This window comes from Elephas maximus, chromosome 1 (assembly GCF_024166365.1).
Source record: "Elephas maximus indicus isolate mEleMax1 chromosome 1, mEleMax1 primary haplotype, whole genome shotgun sequence".
Classification (NCBI taxonomy): domain Eukaryota; kingdom Metazoa; phylum Chordata; class Mammalia; order Proboscidea; family Elephantidae; genus Elephas; species Elephas maximus.
The window spans coordinates 88,405,486-88,431,398 of record NC_064819.1 but is presented as its reverse complement, the minus strand read 5'-3'; the positions used below and the strand labels follow the sequence as shown (position 1 = coordinate 88,431,398).

General features: G+C 37.2%; 1 protein-coding gene across 1 annotated transcript; it reads right to left on the bottom strand.

The window, feature by feature from the left end:
- Positions 1 to 9,799: 9,799 nt before the first annotated feature.
- LOC126065359 (olfactory receptor 14J1-like) lies at positions 9,800 to 10,756 on the bottom strand. Its single transcript, XM_049865288.1, has one exon. It carries the CDS (start codon positions 10,754 to 10,756, stop codon positions 9,800 to 9,802), a length of 957 nt encoding a protein of 318 aa, XP_049721245.1.
- Between the last annotated feature and the right edge of the window lie 15,157 nt (positions 10,757 to 25,913).

Below are 25,913 nucleotides of genomic sequence, written 5' to 3'. Positions count from 1 at the left end.
AAGGTCATCCAAAATGATGTGAAAATTATCAAATAATATCATTAATATCACATGCAAGTAAAATTTTCTGAAGATAATTTGAAAATGGTTCAGCAGTATATCAACAGGGAAATTCCAGAAATTCAAGCCAGGTTCAGAGAATGACGTGAACAAGGGTGTCTTGGATTGAATTATGCCTTCCCAAAAATGTGCACATCAACTTGGTTAGGCCATGATTCCCAGTACTGCGTGGTTGTCCTCTATTTTGTGATTGTAATTTTATGTTGAGAGGATTAGGATGGGATTTTAATACCACCCTTACTCAGGTCACCTCCCTGATCCAATGTAAAGGGAGTTTTCCTGGGTGTGGCCTGCACCACCTTTAATCTCTCAAGAGGTGAAAGAAAAGGGAAGTAAGCAGAGAGCTGGGACCTCATACCACCAAGAAAGCAGCACTGAAGCAGAGTGTGTCCTTTGGACCCAGGGTCCCCGTACCCGAGAAGCTCCTCGACCAGGGGCAGATTGAGGACAAGGACCTTCCTCCAGAGCCAATAGAGAGAGAAAGCCCTCCCCTGGAGCCAACACCTTGAATTTGGACTTTACCTACTTTCCAGTGAGATAACAAATTTCTCTTTGTTAAAGCCATCCACTTGTGGTGTTTCTGGTATAGCAGCACTCAATTATGTCAGATGGATCTTGGCTGAAAGCCTCTGCTTTCAGAAAGATGTTTACCTGTGTTTTATTGACTATGCAAAGGCATTCGACTGTGTGCATCATACAAATTATGTATAACACTGCAAAGAATGGGAATTCCAGAACACTTAATTGTGATCATGTGGAACCTGTACATGGACCAAGAGGCAGTTGTTCTAGCAGAACAGGGGGATGCTATGTGGCTTAAAATCAGGAAAGGTGTGCGTCCAGATTGTATCCTTTCACAGGACTTATTCAATCTGTATGCTGAGCAAATAATCTGAAAAGCTGGACTATATGAAGAAGAATGCAGTATCAGGACTGGAGGAAGACTCATTAACAACCTGAGTTATGCAGATGACACAACCTTGCTTGCCGAAAGTGAAGAGAACTTTAAGCACTTACTGATGAAGATCAAAGATTACAGCCTTCAGTATGGATGACACCTCAACATAAAGAAAAAAATCCTCACACCTGGATCAATAAGCCACTTCATGATAAAGGAAGAAAAGATTGAAGTTGTCAAGGATGTCATTTTACATGGATCCACAATCAATAGGTATGGAAACAGCAGTCAAGAAATCAAATGACCCATTGCATTGGGCAAATCTGCTGCAAAAGACCTCTTTCAAAAGCAAAGCAAAGAGGTCAATTTGAGGACTACGATGGGCCTGCCCCAAGCCCTGGTATTTTCAATTGCCTTATTTGCATGTGAAAGCTGGACAATGACCAAGGAAGAATGAAGAATGGATGCCTTTGAATTATGGTGTTGGCAAAGAATAATGAATATACCATTGACTGATAGAAGAATGAAAAAATTTATCCTGGAGGAAGTACAGATAGAATTCTCTTTAGAAGCAAGGATGACAAGATTTCATCTCACTTGGTTTTGGACATGTTATCAGGAGTGACCAGTCCCTGGAGAAGGACATCATGCTAGGTAAAGCAGAGGGTCAGTGAAAAACAGAAAGACAGTCAACAAGATGAATTGACACAGTGGCTACAACAATGGGCTCAAATATAGCAATGGTTGTGAGGATGATACAGGACAGGGCAGTGTTTCATTCCGTTGTACATAGAGCCGCTATGAGTCAGAACTGACTCGACTGCACCTAACAACAACAATAACAAATCTGTATGGAAGCAGACTACCACATCTTTCTTCCACAGAGCAGCTGGTGGGTTTAAACAACCAGCTTTCAGCTAGCAGCTGAGTGCCTTTCCACTTTGCCACCAGAGCTGCCTTCCAGATCAACTACTTACACTCAAATCCTCACCTCAGGATTTGCTTCTAGGAGAAACCAAACTTAGACACACCTCTAAACTAATAAAGCTTTTCTTCTTGTTTTTTTTTTTGAGAGACAGTCTGAGGGTTCCTAGTATCAATACCAAAATGTGGATATGACATAGCATGACGGTTCTAATTAAGAATTGTGGCAAGACATTGAAGAAAACAAGGGTTTCGGAATGTGTCTGTCTATCTAAGACACTGAAACCTGAGAAGAGAATGGGAAAAATATTTGGTCTTTGCTCCTTTTGACTGTAATATGAGAAAAGTTGCCTGGATTAGTGGAAATAAAACATGTTGAAAACAAAATTTATGACATTCCAACCTCTTCCTACTTTCTTCTTGACATTAATGGCATCACCAAGCCCTAAAATTACAAAAAAAATATGGGGAACTGTTATGGATTGAATTATGCCCGCCAAAAACGTGTGTCAACTTGGCTAGGCCATGATTCCTGGTATTGTGTGGTTGTCCTCCATTTTGTGATCTGATGTAATTATCCTTTGTGTTATAAATCCTAACCTCTAGGATATTAATGAGAAAGGATTAGAGGCCATTATGTTAATGAGGCAGAACACAATCTACAAGACTAAGTTGTATCTTGTGTTAATCTTTTTTGAGACATGAAAGAGAGAAGCGAGCAGAAAGGAGATGGACCTCATTTCCACCAAGAAAGAAGAGCCAGGAGCAGAGCACATCCTTTGTACCCAGGGTCCCTGTGCTAAGAACCTCCTAGACCCAGGGGAAGATTGAGACAAGGACCTTCCCGTATAGTTGACAGAGAAAGAAAGCCTTCTCCTAAAATTGGCACCCTGATTTTGGACTTCTAGGCTCCTAAACTGTGAGAGAGTACAGTTGTGTTTGTTAAAGCCATCTACTGTGGTATTTCTGTTATAGCAGCACTAGACAACAAAGACATGACTTTTCTCTAACTTTAATGGTCACACTTCATTATTACTGAGTTTAACTTATTTAGGTTATAAATTTAATTCTACTTTTGGTGGCCTTTTCTTCATATCTGCATTTAATTCAGAGATTCTCTGTTTATTCTCTCATTTTTCTGAAGTTTTTGAAACTCATTGTCTCCACTGTATCCAAAAACCAAAACCCATTGCCATCAAGTAGATTCTGACTCATAGCAACCCTATAGGACAGAGTAGAACTGCCCCATAGAGTTTCCAAGGAGCACCTGGCAGATTCTAAACTGACGACTTCTTGGTTAGCAGCTGTAGCACTTAACCACTACGCCAGCATATAAGCTATACAAATACCTACTAAAGAGTTTAAATAGGTGAATAATAACAAAGTGTGGATGAGCTCTGAGTTGGAAGCTAGGAAAATTGAGCTGGGAAGCAGGCTTATTTCTTATTCTTTTCTTTCTCCTCTCCAGGGCCTTTTTTTTAAAAGAAGTGTTAGAGATTTGGGCAAAGCATGAAATCCAGACTAAACCATGGTTGTTGGGTGATCGATATAATGGTATATGGTGGCTGCTCAGGAAAACCAGTCTTAGGGTGATTGTCTTTGATAGGTAGATCTGGGTTCAGAAGTGAGTTCAAATTCCCAAGGTAGCTGGAGGGTGTTACATTATGCAAAAGTTCTGAATAGAATAAGATAACTGGGCAGAAAAAGTGTCATGAAATAAATTATTCTCCAGAAGTAACTAATAAGCATATTGAAATTTAACTTGAAAGCTTGGGCAAGTTACCTGCCACCATTGAGTTGATTCCAACTTATAGTAACCCTATAGGACAGAGTAGGACTGCCCCAAAGTGTTTCCAAGACTATAAATCTTTACAGAAACAGACTGCCACATCTTTCTCCTGCAGAGTGGCTGGTGGGTTCAAACCACTGATGTCTGGGTTAGCAGCCAAGCACTTTAACCAATGCACCACCAGGGCTCCTTTGGACAAGTTAAAAATATATAATATCATTACTTGTCTACAGTTAATCTTTTGTTCTCAACCCTCAGCAGAAATCCTAATTAACTAAATGTCAAATCCAGTTTAATCTTAGCCCAAGTTAATAATTTAATCAGAAATATCCGTTCTGACCCCTGGGTAAAATATTTAGCCTCTCAGAGAGCCACTCATTCCTCCTGCTTGTCTTCTTAAGATGCATCCAAGTGTATGAAGGAGGGAAACTCATATATATTACTGGGTAAGGGCTGAAGTCTCATTTTGGAAGTGGTGTTCTTTTCCTCTCATCTGGCATTAAAATAATTTGTTTTGAAAACCTGGTTGCAACTTGACTTGCTGGCATTAGCAGGTGATGTCTGCTGCTAAAATAAGTCATGAGTTTAGCACTTTTGGTTTGATCAAACCATAGTGGCACTCACTGGGTGACTAAGTCTCACCTTTGCATCTCTGGCTGCAGACCTCTGTGTCTTACAAATCTCTATCAAGCTACTTGCTCAGTGTACCACCTCCACACCCTACTGTGGGGCCAGAGTGGTCCATCTCCCAATTTTCCCCTCCACTGCACCATCCTTGCTGAAAGTGATGAGGACTTGAAGCACTTACTGATGAAGATCAAAGATTACAGCCTTCAGTATGGATTACACCTCAACATAAAGAAAACAAAAATCCTCACAACTGGACCAGTAAGCAATATCATGATAAACAGAGAAAAGATTGAAGTTGTCAAGGATTTCATTTTACTTGGATCCACAATCAATGCCCATGAAAGCAGCACTCAAGAAATCAAATGAAGCATTGCATTGGGCAAATCTGTTGCAAAAGTCCACTTTCAAGTGTTAAAAAGCAAAGATGTCACTTTAAGGACTAAGATGTGCCTTACCCAGGCTATGGTGTTTCCTATTGCCTCATATGCATGTAAAAGCTGGGAAATGAATAAAGAAGACTGAAGAAGAATTGATACATTTGAATTATGGTGTGGGCAAAAAGTATTGAATATACCATGAACTTCCAGAAGAACAAACAAATCTGTCTTGGAAGAAGTACAGCCAGAATGCTCATTAGAAGCAAGGATGGTAAAACTTCATCTCACGTAATTTAGACATATTATCGGGAGGGACTAGTCCCTGGAGAAGGACACCATGCTTGGTAAAGTAGAGGGTCAGTGAAAAAGAGGAAGACCCTCAATGAGATGAATTGACACAGTGGCTGTAACAATGGGCTCAAGTAAACAATGATATGGAGGATGACACAGGACTGGGCAGTGTTTCCTTCTGTTGTACATAGGGTAGCTATGAGTTGGAACTGACTTGAGGGCACCTAACAACAAAAACAACAACATGGCACCATGGTGGGCCCATCAGCTATCAGCAGTAGTGCCTGAGGGTTTAAGAGCAACTCAGAAAAATAAACCTCAGATGTCCCTAGGCCTTATCACACAGTGCACCTGGTTTACTTTGACGTGGCACTTGTCCTGATTAGACACAACAAGCTCTTCTCTCACATTTACTCCCTATTTATTCAACATTTCTTATCTGAGATTTTCTCAGAAAGAGGATATCAGAATGCATGTGATTTCAGTGATCTTTATATTCTATCTCCTCCCACTGTCCAGCTCTTAAGGTCTTGGACTAGAAAATACACAGGGCTTTTCTCTAACTTTCCCTGTTATGTTTCCTTCTTTCTGAATTCAGCTAGGTGTTAGTGTCAAATAATGTTCTTCCCTATGCACGATGAGAGAGAGAACCTCCTGAGTTGAGTGCTCTCAGCTCAGGTGTTGATTTTCCAAAGGGAGATAAGGGAATGATCAAGTCAATAAACTGATTTATAAGGCTCTCATCCTGCTTCAAGTGGCCTTGGTGGCACAGTGGTTAAGTGCTCGGCTGTTAACTGAAAGGCTGGCAATTTGAACCCACCAGCCACACCACATGAGAAAGATGTGGCAGTCTGCGTCCATAAAGATTACAACCTTAGAAACCGTATGGGACACTTCTTCCCTGTCCTATAACGTTGTTATGAGTCAGAATTAACTTAATGGCAGCGGGTTTGGTTTTGGTTTTCGTCCTGGTTTATAATTCAATTTTTCATTTTTTTTTCTATTAGAAATTTTCACCACTACTCAAAGATATGGATGTATAGAACAAATTAAGAATGATGATTGCTCCCATTTATTTAGTACTTACTACATGTTAAGTAAAAGGATCCTGGATGGCAGAAGCAGTTTGTGATTAGTTGCTAACTCAAAGGTTGGTGGTTCAAATCCACCCAGCTACTCTGTAGAAGAAACAAAAAACCAAAAAGCAAACTTGTTGCCCTCAAATTGATTCTGACTCATAGCAACCCTATAGAACAGGTTAGAACTGCCCCAGAGTTTCCAAGGAGTGGCTGGTGGATTCGAACTGCCAACTTGTTGGTTAGCAGCCATAGCACTTAACCACTATGCCACCATGGTTTCTGTAGAAGAAAAGACCTGGCGAATCACTTCCTTAAAGATTACAGCCAAAAAAACCCTACAGAGCAGTTCTACTCTGTAACACATGCAGCTGCCATTAAGTCCAGGGTGACTTGATGGCAGCTAACAACACACATCAAGTATGATTCTAAGTGTCTTACACGTGTTAACACTTAATAGGCACCACAACATTACAAGAAGTTACTATTATTACCCCTATTTTACAGGTGAAGAGACTAAGGCACAGAAAGCTTTAGCAGCTCTCAGTGGTCATGCAGCTAGTAAGTAGGAGAACCAGCATTTGAACCTTGGAAATCTAGATTAGAGTCTTTGCTCTTAACCACTATAATACTCCTTAGGGCAAAAGAACTTATTCTTAAAATAAAAAAGAGAAAAACATATTAAAACTTTAAAAATATTACCTCACACAGACACACACTCATTTGCAGCAGAGTATTTCCAGATCTACCATGCCAGTGGGAAATAGATTTAACGTTTACATATTTATTTCCTATACTAGAACCTGAGCTACTCCTAGTCAAAGTCTGCTTTATCCTGTATCAACTGGGAGAGGGCATGACAGATGCTGAACACACGATTTTAAATTAATCTTTGAATAATTTTCTGAATAAGAATTATGTATTTGAGAAAAACCGTCAAGAAAATGGATTGACACAATAGTCTCAACAATGGGCTCAAACATACCAAAGATCATGGAGATGGTGCAGGACCGGGAAATGCTTTATTCTGTTGCGCACAAGGTTGTCGTGGCAGCAACTAACAACATTTGAAAGATGGGCTAGTCTGTTTATGAATGTAAAAGCTGAGAATCCACTTGATTATAACAGGATTATATAGATAATAATAGAATTATGTGGAAAACACCAAGAAATCAGTTATTACTTAGAATTGTTTAAAAATTAAGACAGTGGCTGGGTTCATTTCTTTGTATACAGATCAGTGCATTCATTTTTTTTAACAATTGTATCTCTCAGGTCTCTTAGTTGCATCATACAGAACCAATTCTAACTCTATTAATCAGAAAATAAATTTATTTAAGAATATTGGCCACATTACCCAAAAACCCAAAGAACCAAACCCATTGCTATAGAGTCTATCCTAACTCATAGTGACCCTATAGGACAGGGAAGGACTGCTCCATAGGGTTCCCAAGGAGCAACTAGCTGGTGGATTTCAACTGCTGATTTTTGGTTAGCACGTGAGCTCTTAACCACTATGCCACTAGGGCTCCAGGGTCTCTTAGAAGGCCTGATAATCAAGCTTAAAAGCTGTGAGCCCAGGATGACACAATTGACATCAAGGTTTTCACTAGTGATGCTAATCACTGGATTCCAGATTCCACTACTTCTACTCCCCAAAGCTGAATGTTTCAACCAAACAACGTCAGAGGAAATATATTCCACATAGTGCCTCCTTCCTCACATTGCGCTTCTTAACTTGAAGTCTCAGGCTGCAGCATCTAATCTTAGAAATCAGGTCCTATGCCTGCATTCTGACTGGAAGGGAGACCCGGATCAGTGAGTTTTCGTTTTCTGCCTTGGTAGGTAGTATTAGTAATGTGGGAATTCCCATAATTTAAGATGGTGTTCAAAGGTGATTGGTAGTTGCAATACATGTTCAATATGAATAGCAAATGAGTCCGATTTATATCAATTACACAAATGTAAAATTATAGAGTAAATCTATGGAGAAATGTGAATTACTTTCACAAAAAGAATCAGCAAAATTTGACTTGGTGCAAACAACATTTGAGTATTTATTGCTGAAAACGAATTACGTAATTTTAAAGAGCACAACATTTCTCAGGTTAAATAATTAATATCTTCTCAAGAAAACACAGTATTAGAGTGGATGGAGAGGTTAAAAAAAAATTCATCTGAGAGAATAAGAATAGAAGACAAAAATACTTTCTAGATCAAAGAATGGTTCTACTACCCAAAATATTGCAGCAAACAATAACTAAAATATTGTTAACTTGCATAGACATATAAATACAGATTAATAAAAAAAGAATTGAAAACATAGGACGAGAAATAAAAATATCTCTGCTTTTTGGTGATTTAGTAGGTCCATTAAAATAATAGTTAAAAGAATTATTTCAGAAACTACATTAAATATTTAATCTGATTTACAAATTATTGCAGGTGGATTGAATAGTCTCATAATTATGGAGGAAATAGATCTGAGTATCAACCATTTAAAACAAAGTCTTTCTAGCCTAAGCTGGTTAAACTTTATTACCACAACCTTTAAAAATATATATTCAACTTATAAGATACAACGTTTGCATAGGAAAAAAAAACCTGAAAATAAATTAAAGACGGGCTTAGAAAAATATTTTCTGGCATTTTAAAACACAGAACTGTAATATTTATAAAACTTTTATAAAACTGATGAAATATAAAAAGGTATAAAATTGAAATCACTAACATGAAAGAGAAATAAATGCAATCATGTTTAATCTCGAGTTGTCATAAATTTTTTAAAAAATTATAAATGTTAAAATTTTACTGCAGTAAAAATAGCAAAAATTTACAATCACCACAATATTCAATACTATGTATACTTTATGCACTTTTGTGTTTCAGTCACCTAGTAGGTTCTCTATGAATATTTGTTGTCTGAACTAATAAAATCATATGAAACATGTATGTAGGAGAAGTGACATGGCCATACATTGCTAATAGCCACATCAAATGGTTTAATATTTTTTGGAAAGCAGTATGTGTTCAAGAGACTTGAACTTTTTATATACTTTAATTCAGCAACCCCATTCCTTGGCATTAAGAAAAGCAAAACTTTAATTTTTAGCATTATTTATAAGACTGAAAAATTGGAAATAACCTGTATGTATAATATAGGTAAATGGCTAAATATTTTATGACATGAATTCCATTGAATGCCATGCATATGTGAAATTATAAAAGTAAAACTACGTATCTGCACATAGTAATGGTATATAAATGTGTACCAATCTGCAAAATTGGTATTCATGAAGATAAAATGAAGATGTGAAATTAAACAATTGAAGTAAAAATAGTTAATTTGGTTTTTTGGTGAGATTGTGGGTAATTTATCACTTTTTTATTCTTTCTGTTATAATATTGCCCATTCAGAATAAAAAATAAAAACTGTGCTTACATTTGTTACTATGCTTCTGTATGTGTTTGTGCCTATGTGTATTGGGAGGGAAAGAAAAGTAATGAGCTTATATTAGAAGATTATAATTGTCTATTTTCTCTTAATTTGAAAAAAAAAAAATGAAAGAATGAACAAATGGTTTCAATTACCAAAGAGGTGTAGTAATTACATGAAGAGCTTCCCTAATGACAATTGTTATATTACATGCATAATCTATAGGGAAAAATAAATGTATTGCTTTTCCTCAATACCATGTATTAAAAGAATTCAATATTATTTAAAGTGTTTCTTATATATAATATAGAAGAGCCATCAACAATGGGAGAAAAATATTTTTTTCCTGGTGAATTCTCCACCCAACAGTAACTTTCTGAAAGCTCCCTTGATGGCCTCATTCCTCAGACTGTAGATAATAGGGTTGAGTGCTGGGGGCATTACTGTGTAAAAGATAGAAATCATAAGGTCAAAAACAGTTGGAGAATCTGAAGTTGGTTTTAGAAACTCAAACATACCTGTGGAGAGAAAAAATGAGAAAACGAAGAGGTGGGGCAGGCAAGTAGAGAAGGCCTTGGATCGGCCCTCAGCAGAGGGTATTCTTAGAACTGTGGAGAAGATGTGGATATAGGACAGGACACTGGAGGTGAAGCAGATGAATGCCATCACAGCTATGAAAGCAGCCACTCCAATCGCTCCAAGATAATCATTGGAGCAGGAGAGCTTTAGCAATTGGGGGATGTTGCAGAAAAACTGGTGGATTATTTTGACCTTACAGAATGTGATGGAGAATGTGGTTGTTGTGTACAAGATTCCAGAGATGCTTCCGCTTAGCCATACGGCTATCACAGCCCACTTACACTTACTAGGATCCATGATGACCTCGTAATGCAGTGGGAAGCAGATGGCTGCATAGCGGTCATAAGACATTGCTGTGAGAATGGCCACCTCACCCCAAGCCAAGGCTGTGAAGAAGAAAACCTGGAGTATGCACTGGCCATGAGAAATATAGCCATTATCCATCAGAGAATTGTCAATGGACTGGGGGACCGTGACAGAAATGAAGGAGAGGTCCAGAACGGAAAGGTGCTTCAAGAAGTAATACATTGGGGATTGGAGATGCTGGTCCAACGTGGTGATGATGATAATGATGAGGTTACCTGCCAAGGCCAATAGATACATCACCAAGAACAGCAAAGCATGTAAAATCTGCAGCTCACGAATGTCAGAAAATCCCATGAGAAGGAATCCACTCATTGTGGTTACGTTTGTCATAACCGTTTTGAAGATGCCAATTGTGGCAGCAGCTGGAAGAAAAGGGGAAATGGAAAATGTAGGAGAAAGATATTAAACTAAAGCTCCATTCATTTATCCATCATTGCTTCTTAGAACAATTATTTATTAAGTGCTTGCTGTGTATTAGCCATGCCCTACATTTTTGGGATCCAAAAGGGGAAGAGATGTATTTATTGTGTTCATGGAGCTTACAGTTTATAGTAGTAAACCAGTAGGTACAGTTTAGTTAAGTGTATTAAAGTCATTGGTCCCGTCATAGAAAAAGAGTTTGCACCATAAAAATTTTTGCACTACTCACCCACAAACACCACTTTCCTTTTCACTGATAAAACCCATTGCTTTACTTTAAGTCGATAACAGAAAAGCAGTGATCAGCTCTTGAATACAGATTTTTGAAAACTGGATGGGATGCATTTGTGTATAGTACCCTACCCGATCTTAGCAGATGGAATGGCTTGTTAGAGGCAATGTGGTATTGGGAATTGAAACATGGGTTAGATGTTTTTGAACTGAATAATATCCAAGTTTCCTTCCTGTCAAGCAATTCTGTCATTATCGAGAGAGCACCTATAATTGTGGAGCCAAGGGCCAAATTGTGTCTTGTTATCAACCTTCCAATTAATATTTTATTTAGCAGCCAGGAACTTCTCATTGAAGTAAGAGCAAATGCACTTTTGCAAAGGAAATACATGTTACTCTCAGATTCAGCATCTGCTTTGATTGCCTGGAGTATCGCCCGGTATCTAACAACTTTCTCTGAATCTTCATTTTACTCACCTTCTGTTCACATCATTTGTCTTTCGTTCAAGTCATCATATATTTATTGACTACACGCAAAGGCATTTGCAAAGAAGAGAAACACATAGTGACTGCTCTGAGGTAGTTTCAAATGTGGAAGGAAAATATTTAAATATCCAATATACTACTTCAGGAAGAGAATGTGAAGAGGTGTAAAGACATATACATCTCAGTGAAGGGAGAAAAAAAAAATTGGCTCCATTGTCCAGTATTTTGATTTTAGAAACTTTGTGGGACAAAAATAACCAAGAGTTCTACCCTCTTTAAAATACTCATCAGTATATGAGGACTGATGAGTTGCTTTGTAATCTGTGAGGTGTAGGCAACAATTGAAAAAAAGTGCTGTATTAGAGTCTCTGTGCTTTATCCTGAGCCAAGCGAAATCTCACCAGATGGTTTTTGTGTTTTAGTAACTCATCTTAGAAACGATAACTCAGAAAATTCTAAACCTTGAGGCCAGTATTTCCTCCCCATTCCTTCTCATTTTGAGAGAGACTTTTTTTTGTTTGTTAGTCAATTCAATAGTTCTCTCATTTGCTCTGTTTTTCTCATGTCTAATGTCAAGTCTCTCCTGCTGACATCCAGGCTTACTCTACCTTCCATACTTCTCTTCTGTGAAGAATGAATTTGGCATTGGAACATTTCATTTCTACGCCTACTGTCTGGCCGAGGTCAGTGGTTTTAGATTTACAATAAAAATAGATACTAAATTAACTAAACGGTTCAAAAGTCTTGTTTTGGCTGCCAAATTTGAAAGCCTCTTTTCTCTTACTCTGTGAATGTGAACCACAAGTTTAATCTGTCTACAATTTCACCAGCTTTATCCATTTCCATCAAAATCTCACACAGGACAATAGAAAACAAGAGGTATTACAGAGCAAGGGTATGCTTCTGACATAATTTCTCCCTCTCCATGTCCTGTATTTTTTTGCCCTCTTTTTTCTTGAACTGATAAAATGATAAACAGCCTTATTATCCATACTTAATTTGGACTTTGGTTCATTAAATATTTTAATTTGCCAAATTTGTACAAGTAATTACCAACAGACAGGAAAGTAAAAACTTAGAAATTTTAGTGTTCATTTTTATAGGACACACGCCACACTAGAAGCCCTTGTAAAATATATCTTATTTAATCCACACGCACTTTTATCTACTATGAGTTTTAAATATTTTAATCTCCGTTTTTATAGGAAAAAAATAAAGCTTGGAGTACTTAAGCACATAATTGAGATCCGAGCTCCAAACTCTTGTCCTTTCCAATTCATACTGCTGCTTTATATTTAAAAATCTCTTTTTTAAGTATTAATAAGAGGCTTACAGGAGCATTGAGGAAAGCCACAATTATACTGGCAGAATGCCCATCCAAGGCTCTCTCACTGTGTTGCCAGGAATTATCTGAAGAAGTGTTTCACAGTTGTTTTAGTGAATATTTATAAACACATAACACATTAACATTTCTCAACTAACTGATTTTCCTTAAATGGCTTGTTATCATAATACATTTATATAAATTTGGTATTTGGACTTTTAATCTGCTCATTTTCAGGGAAGCTAGCTTTCTTCCTTGTTAGAATTAACAATATTACTTATTCAAACTCAATTCAAAAAACATAAAATTCTGTCAGAATTTCCATAAAATATTTCTCTCTTTCCTTATCCAAGATCAGTAAACTCACCACAGCTGTTTTTGGTGTGTGGGTAGCTATGAAAACTGATCACCAACTTCAAACCTTTCTCGCTTATAAGGCTACAGATCCTCTTGAACATGTTGTCTCCCTTGAGAACCCAGTTCTTTTTTTCTTTTTGCTTTTTCATCTTTTCTAATGGAAGCCTGAACTGAACGATAAAGATATTTCAATTTCTCTACCCCTCTGGCACCTGGGACTTGAAGCCTTAGAAACATTCACCCACAGGGCGAGTGGCCAGCCTAGTAAGAGGTGGGTGTTTTTTATCCCTAGCTCAGTGGTTCTCAAATTTAGCAGATGTATGAGTCCATCTTGTTAAAGGAGAGCTTGTTAAAACAGGTACAGAAGTCCCACGCTCAGAAACTCTGATTCATCAGGTCTAGGGGGCATTCATGAATCTGGATTTCTAAAAAGCTCCCAGGTGATACTAATGCTGCTGGTATGAGGGCCACACTTGGGGAACAATTGTCCTAGCTACAGTATGTATTTCTGAAACAGATACAGAAATATTTAAACTTTTTTTAAATAGATGAATCTCTGAAGTCAGGTATCATGGAAAACTAGAAGCCAGTGTTTATGTTTATCTTTATGTGAGAAATTCAGGCCTAGGCATTTAATGTCAGATCTGAAGTAACCATTTCACTTCTTTCATTACAATCTCTATGAATCCTCAAAATACCCACTAAAAGACCCCTAAAACAAAGATAGCAACAGTACCTGAAAGCCTCATAAGATGGCCCAGCCCGTTAAAATATATCATTAAAAGCTTTGCAACAATTTTGTAAGTACTTAGGAATAAATACCATATAAGTTCACTGGGTTTTTTGGTTTTTTAAGTCCACAATGTTGTTTTGGAGTTTCTGAGTTGTCTTACAATATTTTATAAAAAATATTAATATTTTTCAGGAACAGTCCTGTGACTATAAATTTATTAACTTTATATTGCAAGGATATTCTCTGAAGCTAAGTGGATACTTATTATGCTTTTAAAGCTACATAGTATCCTGCCCAGGAGTGCTTATTGTGTACCAGGCATTTTCCAGTTTGTCACTATCATAAATAGCACTAGTCACTGGTTTTCGCGGTGTAATGGGTTATCCCATTCACCTAAAGACACAGTGTAGTTAGTTGCCCCTGAAATCAATTCTGACTCATGATGGCTCCATGTGTGCAGAGCAGAAATGCTCCACAGGATTTTCAAGGCTGTGACCCTTCAGAAGCTGCTCACCAGAGCTGTCTTCAAGGCACCTATGGATGGGTTTGAATTGCTAACCTTTCAGCTAGTAGCAGAGTACTTAACTGTTTGTGCCACCGAAGGACTCCAAACAGATGTAAACAGCTCTATTAATATTTTTCTTAATTATGATTAATGTAATAATTAATAGTGTTGGCATGATTATTCTTTTAACTTTCAATTTTGTGCATTTGATTTTTTTTCCTTAAAATAAAATTAAGGAAGATGGAATTATTCAATTTAAGGTCATGAAAACAATTGTATGGGTTTTCAGTGTTGCCAAATTCCTTCCCAAAATTATTGTGAAGTGTTATATTGTTCTCAGTATTGTTTGTCCACCGTCTTGCTTACATGAGGAATCTATAATTTTTCTTTTTTATGCTTAAAAGATAGAACAGAAATATATTTAAGCATGTAGCCACTGGAGTCAGATTACCCAGGTTTGAATCCTGGCTCTACCCCTTATTGTTTCTGAAGTTGCTTTGCTTAATTACTTCATCTTTCCAGACCTTTGATTTCTCATCTGTAAAATGAGAATATTAAGGATGCATGTAAAGTGCTCAGAAAATGACTGGAAAATGGGAAGCAGTTAATGATGTTAGTGTTATCATCATTAATGTTTTCTTTAAAATTTATCACACAAAACTTTCCAGGTGATAGAAAATAGGAAACATGTCTAATTTTTTTATGAGGTCAGGTATACGTTTGATAACAAGATCTGACAAAGATATTACACATACACACACATGTAAAAAAAGAGAGAGAAGAAGAGACAGAAAGAACTTTGGCCAGAGAAAAACATATTAAAAAACTTTAAAAAAAAAAATTCAACATCCTTTCACAATAAAAGCACTAAATTCTTAATCATAAATTCAGGTGAAAAGGGAACTTTTGATCCCATGAAAAGGAAGTACATAAAAGCTACAGTACACATCATACTTAATGAGGAAATATTTAATATTTCTTCTGTGAGTTAAGGAATTAGACAAGACTGACCACAGACACTTCTATTCAACAGTTGACTAAAACAAGAAAAAATGACAAACAGGATACAAAATTTAGAAACAGATGACATGGTTGTGTACATAAAAATTTGAGAAGAAAATTACTCAAATTATCAGAATTGATAAGTACAAATAGCAAATTAGATAATAAAATTATTAAAGCTGTAACATTTGTAGTCACCCATAAACTCATTTCTGTCAAGTCGATTTCGACTCATAGTGACCCTATAGGACAGAGTAGAACTGCATCCTGAGTTGTTCCCATTACTTCCAAGTTGATCCTGATTCTGGATTATAGCCTGTTACATCCCTAATAAATTTCATAACTGTGAGTACAGTCTGTGAGTTCTGTGTGACCATTGCAATGAATTACTGAACTCAGAAGAGAAGTAGGGAGTGCAGTGGAAGAGGCAGCTGGTGTCGGAATTTGTAAAAGTTTGGAGAGTTGGAGGTATGCCTAACCTAATGGAAATCAGCCTGAGGCCGAAGCTGATCTTGATTCTCCTTTGCCCTCATTAAATTAGAGGACCTCTGATGCCACTACTATTTTACAAAATGGCTAAATCAACAACACACACTTGTGAGGAGATGGAGCAACATGAACTTTCATTCAATGCTGGTGGAAATGCAAAACGGTACAGCCACTTTGGAAAGCAATTTGGCAATTTATTACAAAGTTAAACATATGCTTACCATAGATCAGCAATCACACACCTAGGTATTTACCCAAATAAGTTGAAAACTTATATTCACACAAAATCCTGCATATGAATGTTTATAAGCAAGTTTATTCATAAATGCCAAAAGTTGGAAGCAACCAAGATGTCCTTCAATAGGTGAACAGATAAACTGTGGTACATTCATACAATGAAGTATTATTCAGGGATAAAAACAAATGAGCTACCAAGCTACAAAATGACATGGAGGAATGTTAAATGTTAAGTGAAAGAAGCCAGTTTGAAAAAGCTACATATTGTATAATTCAACCTTATGACATTCTGGGAAAGGCAAAATGATAGAGACAGTAAAAACATCAGCGGTTCAAGGGATTCAGGAGAGGAGGGAAGGGATAAATAGATGAAGCCCGGGCATTTTAAGGGCGGCAAAACTATTTGAAACTATTCTATACGATACTGTAATGGATACATGACTTTATGCATTTGTCAAAGCCAGTAGAACAGTACAACACGAAGAGCAAACCCTAATGTAAACTAAGGACGTTAGTTAGTAATTATGTATCAATGTTCATTCATCAATTGTAAAAATCTACCACATTAACGTAACCCCCAACCTGTAAGATGTTAATAATAGGAAAAACTGAGTGCAGTGGGTAGCGGATGCATAAAGAAGCCCTCTACTTTCTGCACAATTTTTCTGTAAACCTAAATCTGCTCTACAAAATAAAGTGCATATATAAAAAAAAGATCTCATGCAAAAGAGCAAGCAAACAAGAAAAATCATAAAATAGCATCAGAAAAAAAGGAAACAAAAGAAAAAATTGGTCAAGGAAATAAACAATTTAGAGAAGGTATGCCTAAGAGGCTTATAATATGAGGAGATGTTAAACTGTAGTAGGAATCAAAGAAATGCAAACTAAATCAACAATAATACAAAATTTTATATCTGCAGTGTTATGGATTGAATTGTGTCCCCCCAACATATATTTTGTAAAGCCTAACCTCTATTTGAGAACCTCTATGCCTGTGGTTATAATTTCATTTGGGAATGGACTGATTTTGTTATGTTAATAAGGCAAGATTAGTGTAGAGTGTGTTTTGAGTCAATCTCGTACAAGATATAAAAGTAGCAGATTAAGCAAGGAGAGATGCTGGAAGATAGATGCCACACCACATGGTGATCTCCAAGGAATCAGGAAACAGGTGTTGAAGAGACAAGGAAATTCCCAAAGCTGTCAGAGAGAGCCTTCCCCTAGAGCCAGCACCTTGAACTCAGCTTTCTAGCCTCCTGAACTGTGAGAACATAAATTTCTGTTTGTTAAAGCCATCCACTTGTGGTATTTCTGTTTTAGCAGCACTAGATAAATAAGACACATAGAATGGTAAAAACCACAAATATGGATAACACCATATGTGGTTAAAGGTGTAGGGAAACAGAAACTTACATGAACTGCTGGCAAAAGAGAAATTAAATTATTGCAGCCATCCTGGAATGCAACCTTGTGATACTTAGTGCAATTAAGTGTGTGTATTTGTTCCTATGACTGCTTTAAAAAATTACCACAAACTTGGAGGCTTAAAACAACACATTTATTCTCTTACAGTTTTGGAGGTCAGAAATAAAAAATCAGTGTAATCAGGCTGAAATCAAGGTGTTGGTAGGGCCATGCTCCCATTGGAGGCTCTAAGGGAGAATCCTTTTCCTACTTTTTTCCAGTTTCTAGGCCTCCATTCTTTGACTGGTGGCCCCTTTCTCCATCTTCAAAGCCAGCAGTGTAGCATCTTGCTTCATTCTACACATTGCCTTTTCCTTCTCTGCTTCAGTCTTAAAAGGACACACGTGATTTACATTTAGGGCCCACCTAGATAACCCCGGATTATCTCCTCATCTCAAAATCCTTAACTTAATCACATCTACAGTCTCTTTTGCCATATAAGGTTACATTCTTAGGTTCCAGGAATGAGGACTTGGATATCTTTGAGGGCTATTATTTAGCCTATTATAATATATATATTTTGGACACAGTGATACAAGTCCTGGGCATGTATCCCAGTGAAATTCTTCCTCAGATCTTTAGGGAAATCTATACAATGATGTTTACTACAGCAAGGGACAACACCTAATTTTAAGGTCTTAAATTTGATTGTTACCCCTCTTCTTTTCTCTTCTCTCCTCTTCTCATGCTAAACATCATCCATGTGCTAGTTCTCACTAAAAAAACAGAGTATCTAGGTTTGGCATTGTCATTAGTTTTGGCTCTCAGTCCTTCCTGAGCACTATTTTTCCACTTTCTACCTCTTCTTTCTTCCTACCTTCTCCTACACAAAATCAGTAAAGAACAATTGTACCTACAGTAGGTTTCAGAAACTTCTACTTTCATACACAGCAAAAAAAAAAAAAAATTTCTCACAAAAATTCCCTGGATCCTTAATTTCTCTAAGAGCAGTGAACCTTATATCCAAACCATGCTTATAGAGAATAACTATTTAAATGACATTTTTCTATGAGATGATTCATTTCTTAGAGGAATTATTTATTTCCCTGTGGCTTCTCTTGCACCCTCCAAGATAACTTTGGCCAATGAACAATTAATAGTCCCACACACATGGGGAGTTCCTGAGCTTAGGAAGGCAGTGCTTATCAAAGACAAATAAATAGATCCCTCCAAGTTGAGAAGACCCAACTTAATGCCAGCAATAATAATAGTCACCAAATAATGAAGCCACATTCTGTGCCTGGTCCCCATGAAAACAAGTTATTACATTTCTTCTTTAAACCTTGCAATAGTCCTGAAATATAGGTATTATCGTCACTGATATACATGTGAATAAACTAAGATTTAGAGAAGTTGAATAACTGGTCCAATCCAGTCAGCTAAAAGGTCTCCAAGGCCATTTCAACCCCTAATCTGAACAAATATATAGTAAAATTTCCCCTTCTCCCCAGGCCAGTGTTCTCTACTGCAAAATCCAAATGGTGTTTGTTCTTAAAGAAATATCTGTCTAAATTTAGGTTTCTTTGGATATTCTTACTCATAAGGCAGAACTGTGCAGCACTGTCCTAGGGGAGGGAAAAAGGATCCTACCAATTTGTTCCTGAAATCTCTTTTATGTTTTCTTAAAAGCTTTTTTAAACTACACTGAGCACAAAATTTAAAATGTGTATAAATCACGAAGTGGAAGAAGTTTGTTTTGCACCACATTACCGTATGCAGAGTGTGGAATAGAAATCAGGCTCTGTCAGTACTAGTCTCTTTTTATTTTATTTTTGGTGAAAATATACACAGCAAACCCCACTCCCATTCTACAGGTTTTAGACATAATGATCAGTGACATTGGTTACGTTCTTCACCTTAAGTCAACAATCTCATTATGTCTGTTCTAATTGTTTCACTTCCGTTTATTTAATCTCCCTTCCCCTCAACCTTCTCATCTATGTTTTAAAATAGTCACTGACCCTTTGGTCTTACATAGATAATTTTTTTAAAAAAGAAGCCCAGTACTCAAGGGTAACAATCTTTACTCTTTGAGTTAAAGTCTTACTTAGTTTAAACGCGATTTCAGAGAAAAGTTTCAATTCAAGTTTTGAAGAGCAACTCAGAGCCATAGTTTCGGGGACTCCTCTAGCCTCAATAGGCCTGGTAAGTCTAGATTCTTTAATAATTTGAGGTTCTGTTCCACATTTTTCTCCCTTTTTATCAGGATTCATCTATTATATTCCTAATCAGAAGATTCAATAGTAGCAGCTGGACACCTTCTACTTCCTCTGGTTTCAAGGTGGAGGAGGTAGCAATACTGGTCTTGATGGTAGTATTGGGCATCCTCAGAGGGAGCTTCAAAGTGAAGAGGCAGAGGCAAGTCTCCAGTATTGGTTTTGAGAGTATTTTAAGAGGAACTAATTCCAATGAGTTTAGTAGAGGGCCAAGGAAAATGAGGGAAACTCTTGATGAGATGGATTCACACAGTAACCATAACAAGATGCTCAAACATACCAATAGTCATAAGGATGGTACAGGACTGGGCAACATTTCATTCTGTTATACATAAGGTCACCATGAGTCAGAGCCAACTTGACAGCAGCTAACAACAACAAAAATTCCAATGAAATGACCCAGATTTCACTCCTCATAGCTTTGGAAAGAAGAAAAAGAGAAATTTCAACTAAATGTAGAGGCACTAAATCAGGAGTTTAGGTAAATTATAATTATCCCCTACTTTGAAGGTACAGGTTAAAAAATCATAGCTCTTTTAATTATTACACATGAAAAAGAGTTCTGTTAAACTCTGATGGTACATCTTGATGTACTGTATTAGACGCTATAGAATACTTATATGGGCAATCCATTCTGGAAATGAATTCCAGGCAGAAATAAGAATAGAAATTTCCCAGGAACTGAATTAACACATATATCTCTATACATTGAGTTTTATTTTACTGTGTTTTCAAAAACTTTACATTGAAGCATAACATATACACAGAATAAGTGCACAAATCATGCTTAATGTTTTTTCATAAAGTGAACACATGCAGATAACCTGTTCCTAGATAAAGAAACAGAACATTCCTTAGTGCCCCAGAAGCCCTTCTTCTCCCCTCTTCCAGCCACCAGGTTTGAGTTAGTCATGCTTTTTTCTTCACTACATTGTATGCTATAAGTTTGTGGAAGGTCCTTGCTCATATTTGTGTAATGATGTGTATTTGCTTCTTTTTATTTCACTCCCCCTTTCTTATCTCAGATTCTTCCCACCACATGTAATACTTCGAATATGTTTAATGTATCTTTTTCTTTGTATGTCTTCTTGTAACTTATATAGCTTTCTTACCTATACAAAAAAAAAAAAAAAAAAACCCGCTGCCATTAAGGCGATTCCAACTCATGGCAACCCAATGTGTTACAGAGTAGAACTAAGCTCCATAAGGTATTCTTGGCTGTAATCTTTACAGAAGCAGATCATCAGGACTTTTCTCTGCAGCACTCACTGAGCAGATTTGAACCATCAACCTGAAAGTTAATAGCCAGGTGCAAACTGTTTGTGCTACCCAGGGACTTCTGTATACATACAGTATTTTTTTCTTTATGTAAATAGAATGATTTATAGAATTCAATGTTTCTTATCCTTTAAAATGAGTACAGTGTTTTTAAGATTCATCAGTGTGACTATATGCATATCTTGTTCATTGTTTCTAATGGATCCATAGTAGTCCATGGTGTATGTCTACCACAATTTACCTTTCCATTCCTCCAGAGATGGACAAAAGATTACCTCCAAAATCCCTCCCATTTATAACAAGTGTTGCAATAAGAATACTCCCATATAGCCCCATACATATGTAAATTTTCCTAGGATATATGCACAGGAGCATAGTGCCTTGGCATCACAGATTAGTTTCTCTATGAAGCAGGATATTGATTAGGGAGTACCTTTGGGATTCACATGGAAACCCTGGTGGTATAGTGGTCAAGAACTACAGCTGCTAATCAAGAGGTCGGCAGTTCAAATCCACTAGGCAGTCTTTGGAAACCCTATGGGTAGTTCTACTCTGTCAGATAGGGTCACTATGAGTCGGGGCGACTCGACGGCAATGGGTTTGGTTTTTTTCTGGGATCTAGTTTTTTTTTTTTTTAATCTGTGGAAGGCAGGGAGTAGACACAAGATTGTACAAAGGGAGACATCAAACTGTGATGCAGGCCTGACAGCCTCAGCCCACACTATGGGGAGGGAGTTCTGAATCAAAAATACCCCACCCAAGTCCTCACATGTTTGGCTAAAATGACAGGGTCTTCATACACCTTCTCCTTTGGTCATTTGATGTGAATTGCCCCAAAAGGATGCGACCTTGGACAGGTGGCTCTCTGCAGCTAAGACAACCCTGAAAGACCTGATAGCTAAAGCTGGGCAGCTGGGGCAACAAGTTATTCCTGGAACTGGAATCTCGGCAAAGCATCTTTGTGTCTATCACATTTGATCATAGGGAATGCTTTTGCATAATTGTCAAAGTACTGGCAGATTTCTCTGCAGATGGCTGCACTATTTGGCACTTTAACCAGTAGTACAAATCAAAAGCAAAAAGAAGCAAATAATGAGATGACCAAAGGATATTAATGGGCATTTACAAAAGAAGAGACACAAGAATCTAACAAGGACGTGAAGCAATACTCAAACTCATTAGTAATCAGTGAAATATAAAATCAAATAACAATAAAATTTCATATTAAGAATGTGAAGAACTTGTGTAAAATTATTGAGTAGGACCCTAAACTGCTATATAAACACCAAAAACATAATAAAATATTGTTTTAAAAAATTCATGTTACACCACTGATTCTGGCAAAAGTAAGTAATTTAAGTAAGTAATGTCAGAAGGTCTTGAATAACGTCAAGAGTTGGCAGGTTTATTATTGATTCACAGTTGTCCGAATATTCTAGAAATTATTTCATAGTTGGTGTCATGGATTGAATTGTGTCCCCCCAAAATATCTGACAACTTGGCTAGGTCATGATTCCCAGCATTGTATGATTGTCTACCATTTTGTTATCTGATGTGATTTCCCTGTGTGTTGTAAATCCTATCACTATGATGTTAATGAGATGATTATCAGCAGATATAATGCTGTGCTCTACAAGATTAGTGTCTTAAGCCCATCTCTTCTGTGATACAAAAGACAAAAGTGAGCAGAGAGACATGGGGAGCTGATGCCACCAAGAAAGCAGCGCCAGGAGCAGAGCTCATCCTTTGGACCTGAGGTTCCTGTGCCAAGCTGCTCCCACAACAAGGGAAGACTGATGATAAGGAAGTTCCTCCAGAGTCGACAGAGAGAGAAAGCCTTCCCCTGGAGCTGGTGCCCTGAATTCAGACTTCCAACCTACTGGACTATGAGAGAATAAACTTTTCTTTGTTAGAGCCACCCACATGTGGTATTTCTGTTACAGCTGCACTGGATGACCAAGACCAAACCAAAAACCAAACCCAGTGCCGTGGAGTCAATTCCAACTCATAGCGACCCTGTAGGACAGAGTAGAACTGCCCCATAGAGTTTCCAAGGAGCACCTGGTGGATTCGAACTGCAGACCCTTTGGTTAGCAGCCGTAGCATGTAGCCACTACTCCACCAGGGTTTCCGATGACAAAGACAGTTGGTTTTAAATATTGCAAATAACTCCCTCCAATCTGTCAAATATGTGATAATTTATTCTAAGCTATCTTTGTTGAAATCTTTAATTTTGATTTAATGATTACTTTTTTTTTTTTTTTGGCCTTATGGATTGTGCTTGGGAGAGCCCTGTATGCCATTAGATAAGAATGGTGGTAAAACTATGATGATGATAAAGATAATACTGATGGCAGTTAACTTATTCTATGCTTAATAGATAAGAAAGAGGCTTTTGATAATTTCCTATTAAAAATTAGTCATGTCAATAATTTTTATGAAGGAGCATAACCAAAATATTAATTCTAAAAACATAATAACAACTCCTCTGCCTACCAATAGGGCAAAGAGAATAAAGCAAAAATGGAGAGCAAGTTTATGTATCTAGTTACCTCTTGAAGGAGAAACAGTCACTTTTCCCTCAGAACAAATTCCCCTGATTGAAAAGACCCTTCCTAATCTATACTGGCATAGTGGTTAACAGCTACATCTGCTAACCAAAAGATCAGCAGTTTGAGTCCACCAGGTACTCCTTGGAAACCCTATGGAGCAGTTTTGCTCTGTCCTTTAGGGTTGAATTCAACTTACTTGAGTTATGTATGTTCCGTGTGGTATGTATTACTTAACAGGAGTTGGCTTCAAATCGAAACCAGGAGGATGAGGAGAAGTTAGAGTGATGGACTTCCCTATGCCAAAGATCTTGGCTTTGTTGCAAAATTAATGACAAGAATAAGCTACTCATCCATGTATTATTCTCCCCCACGCTGCTCCCCCTTCCACCAAAGAGCTCTTGGAGCAGCATCAAAAAGGTCCCAGCACTGGAAGCAATGTGACTTCATTTCAGCCTCTGCACTTCTTTTTCAAAGTAAGATAAAGAAAGGTGGTATTCAGTTATTTATATGTTCAGTGTGATTATATTTGCATTCACAGAACACAAGAAACACCATGAGCGTGTAGGAGAATATGGCATCTGTTTTCAATTTGCCACATTCTCATTCCTTAGGTCAATAGCTAGTGCACCAGAGCAAGTGTGATGTATTGAGAAGACCCTTTTTTTTTTTTTTTTTTTTACAGGGCAATAATTAAAAATAGAAAAGTTTCTTCCTGGAACCAAAAGGGAGAAAATATTTGTCATGTGATATTAAACAGGACATAGAGTAAATACATGTTGGGAACTTCAGTTAAAGGATAAGTTTAAATTTGCCACTTAAAAAAGAGGTCCTTACAGGGATCAAAAACCTACTCAGTGTCAGCATCTAACCAACTGAGCCAGCTGCACATGGAATGATACGTCAATAAAAAAATAAAATAAAAAACAAAAAAAAAAATGTATGTCTGTATTTAACTGCTTGTACTTTTGGCATTTTAATCTATTTTCAGAGTTGCTAAAGGAACAAAGCCAAAAGCTAGGTTTTGTTTCAGATTTCAGGCTGTGCCAAGCCTTTCAGAGGTAAGGGGAAAGAGGAAGTGCTGGGGATTAAATCTGGGTCCTCCAAGGTAGGGCTTCTGTGCTCCACCTCTGAACCACATCCCGATTATGGATGTTTCTGACTCTTCTGAAGGTCGACCCAAAATTCCACCAAATTGCATCTTTATACAGCTTCTTCTAGAATACCTGTACCTGAGAAGTGGGAAGGTTGGATGTAACGACTAGTACAGAGATGGGAAAGGGAATAAAATAAACCATAAATGACCAGACAGATTGAGTAGCTGGAGGTTTTGCCTCTTTGTCCCTTGGTGGAGAAGACATAAGTGGAGAGACTAAGAATAGAATTGGGAACCTCCTGCATGCAAATTACTTATTGTATCCTTGCACCTATCTCTGTTCTCATCCTAGCCTTTGGTCAAAGAAATAATTCTTTAACCTGATTTGCATAGCTCCTTGTAACAAGACTGTGTCAATAAAACAGGTCTTGACGGGAAGAAAATTTGCCTTTAGGTCACCCATTTGAACCAGACCAGGCTTCATTCAACAAAGAGCTAAAAAATTGGTTTGCAGCAGGTTGTATATATGACATTAAAAAAAAAAAAAAAAGATCACACTGATGGAAAGACCAGAGTTTAAAAAAAAAAAAGTCTTAAAAAGCTCACATGGTTCTGATAAAAATCTGACATAAAGCATCAAGTCTTAAGAGAAGAGAGCAGAATCATCTTGAACTTGGCTCCAGAGAATTACATTTCTAGTCACAAATCATCCACCTTCAGCCAATCACTGCCTTCCTGTATGACAATGTAAACCCGACTATGTAAACTGAGTGATTAAAACAGTATCTATGGGAAGAAAAGATGACAAAGAAACAAATTCCAGCTATTGCCACTCATAACTTGTTTTAGAGGAAGGCTTGTCGTTTTATTGACTTGCGATGACGTTTAAAAGTGTTTAGAAATACTTATAATTTTGCTATATTAGATTTATAAATCCTATTAATTCTTTGGAGGCATTTGGTTAATATTCCAGGTAATTTGATACATCTGTTTTAAATCTCCTAGTAGTGTTTGAATATGCCATCTAAACAGAGCTGGAATATGCCTGCCAAGTCGGAGAAAACTCTTCAAAATCTTATCCCGAGGAAAGTTAGCTTAAC

What these genes read in the sequence shown, in the direction of transcription:
- LOC126065359 (XM_049865288.1), bottom strand. Translation starts at nt 10,756, where the DNA reads ATGACAAACGTAACCACAATGAGTGGATTCCTTCTCATGGGATTTTCT.